This window comes from Ziziphus jujuba, chromosome 2, assembly GCF_031755915.1.
Source record: "Ziziphus jujuba cultivar Dongzao chromosome 2, ASM3175591v1".
Lineage (NCBI taxonomy): Eukaryota > Viridiplantae > Streptophyta > Magnoliopsida > Rosales > Rhamnaceae > Ziziphus > Ziziphus jujuba.
In genome coordinates, this window is record NC_083380.1 from 31,958,910 (window position 1) to 31,964,542 (window position 5,633).

General features: G+C 28.0%; 1 protein-coding gene across 1 annotated transcript; it reads left to right on the top strand.

Moving 5' to 3' along the window:
* The first annotated feature begins 2,429 nt into the window (after window positions 1–2,429).
* On the top strand, window positions 2,430–3,803 carry LOC107419498 (BURP domain protein USPL1). The gene is made up of 2 exons (XM_016028239.4): window positions 2,430–2,588; window positions 2,747–3,803. The coding sequence occupies exons 1-2, from the start codon at window positions 2,517–2,519 to the stop codon at window positions 3,545–3,547; spliced, it is 873 nt and encodes a 290-aa protein (XP_015883725.4). The 5' UTR covers window positions 2,430–2,516; the 3' UTR covers window positions 3,548–3,803.
* The last annotated feature ends 1,830 nt before the right edge of the window (window positions 3,804–5,633 follow it).

Sequence of the window (5,633 nt, forward strand, 5' to 3'; positions counted from 1 at the left end):
TATTTTTTAAAAAAATTTATATAAAAAAATTATTTTATGATTAAAATATAAAGAAAATGACTACAATGCAATAAATATATAATAAAATACATCAAGGAACAAATTTACAATTATAATAAAATATATATTTAGAAAAATAAATAAAAAAAAGAAGAAAATGATTTTACATAAATAAAATTTTATTAAAAAAATAATAAATAAATATATATATATATCGGGGCGGGTTCGGGGCGGGGTTATTATTCCCCGTCCCCGGCCCGTCCCCGACTCGGTTTTTACGTATTTGCCCCGAGCCCGCCCCGCATCCCCGAATTTTCGGGGAAAAACCGCCCCGTTAGGGGCGGTGCACCGCGGTTTCGGGGATGGACGGGGCAAATTGACATCCCTAATGTCGACCCATAACATTATGAATATATATATTTTAATACAATGTATCATTCATCTCAACTACTTTTTTTGATGATTATTTTAACAAATAAGGTTAGTCTAATGGTAAGCCCTTTTACACCCACACCTTTGAAGTCACAAAAAATATTATAATCCTGAGATATATATTAAAAACAAAAAAAGCCTTGTCTAATATCTTTTTTGGATATCATCCATTCGATATTATACTTTGGATCCTCAAGTTTAAAATGCACTAATTTCTTCGCTTAAGTTTCAATTTATTGCATTTTAATATAATTGGATTTTTTGGCTAACAATAACTAATGGTTTCGTCAAATTTAACCAATATTAAAATATAATTTATTTCAATTTAAGTCTTTTAAATTTTGATTTGTTACAAATTAGACCTTGTGTTTTAAAAAAAAAGTAAAAATAACCATCATTTTTAATGCTCCTAAACCATTAAATGTTGTTTGTCAAAAATCCAATTAGACCAAAATATAACATATTAAAATTTAAGAACTTAAATTGAATTTTTTTTAATTTAAAAATTGAAATTAAAATACAACTTGTCCATACGAGATGGTATAAAAATACAATCATTCCTTGTTATTTTGTAAATTGTATAGAATTTTTTTATCATTTAATGATACATTTACCTATAATTTAGACTGAATTTTCAATATTAATATATTACCACGTCAATTTTTATGTATCAGCTCTCATATCTATATATATATATATATATATATATATATATATATATATATCCCAACAATCATTACAAGATGACAAATTAGTTATATTATGAAACAATCATAATCAATGTGGCTCTCTCCCATGAACCATTTGGACCAATAACATTATAAATATATTTTAATATAATATATCATTATCTCATCTTTTTCTATTATTATTTTAATAATAAGGATGTTACATCTACACTGTCATTAAAAATATTATAATCTTGAGATGTATATTAAAAAAAAAGAAAAACCTTATCTAATATTATTTTGGATATCATCCAATTTGATATTATATTTTTTAATCCTCAAATTTAAAATATGCTAATTTCTTTGCTCAAATTTCAATTTATTGCATTTTAATATAATTGGATTTTTTGACTAATAATGACTAATGATTCCGTAAAATTTAATCAATATCAAAATATAATTTGTTTTGTTTTAGACCTTTCAAGTTTTGATTTGTTACGTTTTAAACCTTCTATTTTCAAAAATAAAATAAAATCCTTTTTAATACTCTTAAACCATTAACTATTGTTTATGAAAAATCCAATTGGATCAAAATATAACAAATCAAAATTTGAAAGTTTAAATTGGAACTTCTTGAAATTGAAGGCTAAAAATACAACTTCTCCAAACTAGTGGTATTAAAATGCAATCATCCCTTGCTATTTTATAAATTGTATTGAATTTTTTATCATTTAATGATACATTTATCTATAATTTTGATTAATTTTTGAATATTAATACACTACCACATCAGTTTCTATACCAGCTCATACATATATATATATATATATATATATATAAACAATCATTATAAGATGACAAAATTATGAAACAACCATAATCAATGTTGCTCTCGCCCATGATATATTAAAAAAAAAAAAAAAAAAAAACTTGTCTAATATCATTTTGGATAGCTTCTCCAAACTAGATGGTATTAAAATGCAATCATCCCTTGCTATTTTATAGTTTGCATTGAATTTTTTTTATCATTTAATGATACATTTATCAAAATTTAGATTAATTTTTGAATATTAATATATTACCACGTCATTTTCTATACCAGCTCTTGAATGAAAAAACAAAAAATTTCATGCCGGAAACGTGGATGATTAAAATATATAAAACCAAAATCATTATCATGTATCGCATACGACAGTTCTTTTTAACATTCAAAAAAAAAAAAAAAAAAAAAAAAAAAAAAAAAAAAGGGGGTGGAAACAAATTAACCTTATTTTATGAATTAATATTTTCGATTTAATTTAACACATCAACATAGATTAATTGGTGTACCCGGTGCTTCTATAAACTCATTTTGGGTGTTCTCTTTTTTCTCAACCTCCTTTGAAAAAAACACATCATTTGTTCTCAACTCTAAGGATGTCACAGAGGAAAATGGCTCCAGGAACATTCACACCTTCAGTCCTCATCTTCTGCCTTTTGTTCTTCATGGTAATTTTTGCTTACTACTGATTAATATTGAACATATACTCTGCTTCTATATATGTCCCTTACTTAGTTTTCCTTCAAATATTTCTCTATAGCTAGCCATAGTAATATTTACCTGATTTCCCAATTAACTACTGATCAATTTCATATTTGTGATCCAGTTCGACCACGGAAATTGTATCAGGGAGACAACAAAAGAACATCATCATTATCATCAACAAGAATTATTTTCCGGGGGAGAAAAAATGAATATTCAACAAGTAGTAGGACATTCTGACAGCCACATGGATCATATAAAAGCTTCAAAAATTGGATTCTTTACGGTGGACCAACTCTATGTTGGCAAAACAATGCCTATAAGTTTTCAAAACATCGATTTTTCATCTTTACCGCGCTTCTTACCGAAACGAGAAGCCGATATCATCCCTTTCACTTCAAGCAAATTGCCACAGCTTCTCCAATTCTTCTCATTCCCACAAGAATCTCTCCAAGCCACTCAAATTGAGACGTCACTCAAAACCTGTGAACGAAAACCCACCAAGGGAGAGACAAAGTTCTGTGCTACCTCCTTTGAATCCTTGCTTGATTTCGTACGTGATGTTTTAGGAAAGGAAAACCATTACAAAGTTCTAACCACACAACATATCAAAAACCCAGTTGAGCAGAACTACACTTTCCTTGAAATATCTCAGGTTTTCTCGTCGTCCAATAAGATCGTGGCATGCCATATTTTGCCTTACCCTTATGCTGTGTTTTATTGCCATAGCCCAGAAGCAAGTAAGCTCTTCAAGATTAGGGGTGGTGGCAATAAGAATGGTGACAAAGTTGATGGCCTTGCCGTTTGCCACATGGACACATCGGATTGGATTTCCGATGATATGTTTCTACTCCTCGGCGTCAAGAGGGGAACTCCTATTTGCCATTTCTTCTCCCCAGCTACTTTGATTTGGGTTTCCTACTAGCCATAACTATATATCACATGATGACATATGCATGACTATATAAAGTTGGAACATTTAGTACAAATCAATCAAGTATAGATTGGTTTGGATTGGTTACTACTATATTATGATTTTATAAAGTTAGGATATTTTTATGTGATAATATATTGTCGTTTATGTATTTTGAATATTGTGTATGTGAAGAAGCTTGATGCTTGATGTCAACTATCTGTTTGTTCTATGTATGAATTATATATATAAATAAGCATATATAAATAAGAACTTTGGATTTGGTTTGCTAATGATAGTTTATAATTATAATCATGTATGGAATTAATAGAATTGTTTTCAAGTAATCCTTCATAAATAACGGGGATATTAATTTTTGCCTTTATATATAGCCTACTTAATTTTTTCAACGAGTACATACATGTTTCTTTACTACATCAGTACTACTTGATATGTTGATTAACGGTCATAATACTTGAAAAAATGACCCAAGTGGTGAAGCCATTGCTTTTTTGGACAATTATCTAAGTTCCAACCCCTCAATCTCTACTTAACATAAAAGAGAGAGAATTAAGTACTTCAAAAAAATAGAGAAATTTGATCTATTAATTTATTTAATAAATATAATGGAAACATAGATACTTGATTTTAATCAGATTTCTCTGTTAAAAAAAATGTGAAAGATATGTATTAGTAGAAATAACTAATTGGAGTAAACTTAGAAATTCAAATATTTTTTGTTTGCAAAAGTTGAGATGCAGAGTTAACTACCATGCTCTGAAGTTTACTGATCCAATACAGCAAAATGGCTGAAAAACTGGTCCACCGAATGAGGATGAGAAGCTAACATTAGATAGCTTTGCACCTGAGGTATTCTAATTTCCATGTAGTCTGAAAAATAAACTAATCTATTTTATTTCATAAATATATATAATATGTTATTAAAAATAGGGTAATTGGCGCGATTAACTCTAAATTATATCAATTGTTGCATTTTGGTCCTTGAATTTTTTTTTCCATTTTTATCCTTAAACTTTAATTTTTGTATGCATTTTGTTCCTTAAACAATTTTTTTTTTTTTTTGCCTATTTTTTAGCAGTTTTAAAATATCGGTGTATTTGATACAATATGTAAAGGTCTTGTGAGGTTTTCTAGATTTTGAAATTTTATTGTAATCTTATTATTATAAGTGTACTACATATCTCAAAACTGTTAAAAATTAGACTAAAAATAATTTAAAGACCAAAATACACTAAAAGAATTGAAGTTTAAAAACAAAAAAAAAAAAAAAAACATTTAAGGACTAAACTGCAAATTTGAGTCTGGTGAGAAACTAACGGCATTGCTAATCACCTTTGAAATTATATTAAAATTATAGTCTTCTTTTTTTATATATATATATATATATATATATTTCAAATTGTATAACACATTTAAATAAGAGATCATTGCTTTACAGCTTTTATTTTTGTGAAGCAATAGGCAAATTTTGGCTATACTGGTGGATCACTTATGCCACAAAACCCACCGTAAGAGTTATAAGAATTATGGGTTGGCTTGTTTAATAAGCAGGGATCTCACGGGATTCAACATCATTGGACTAATACATATTTTAGGTTCATATTAGATTTATGATGGTTTCGGCATAAAATTTTCTTTTATTAACCCTTACATTATATAAATTGTTGGAATATAGAAGGAAATTCATTTCGCATTTACCCAAAATACCCTATTTTTTCTTTTGCTTCGTTAAACTATATATATTTATATATATAATCTTTCTTTTGCAGTAGCCATTAAAGCAAGTTGATGGCATGATGCAATAGGTTCTCGCATACTTCTGATAGACCACCACTTTCCCTTTATGTTGAATTTTATTAAAAAAAAAAAACTTGACGTTGTTTTGTTTTCTTTATAAAGAAAAAAAAAATTCAATGTCTGATGTTTTCTGGCTGATATAAAGTTGGCATATGCCCCATAGAAATCCAGATCCAGCTTTCTAATGCTCTGTTAGTATCCCTCATCTCGTGATGGACGGTCTATCAAGTAAAAAAATAATTAATTAATCAATTAAGAGCAAGCGTATGTAAGATTTATT

Coding starts and splice junctions, on each gene's coding strand:
- LOC107419498 (XM_016028239.4), top strand. CDS start 2,517: ATGTCACAGAGGAAAATGGCTCCAGGAACATTCACACCTTCAGTCCTC. Junction 2,589..2,746: donor TCTGCCTTTTGTTCTTCATG/GTAATTTTTGCT, acceptor TTTGTGATCCAG/TTCGACCACGGAAATTGTAT.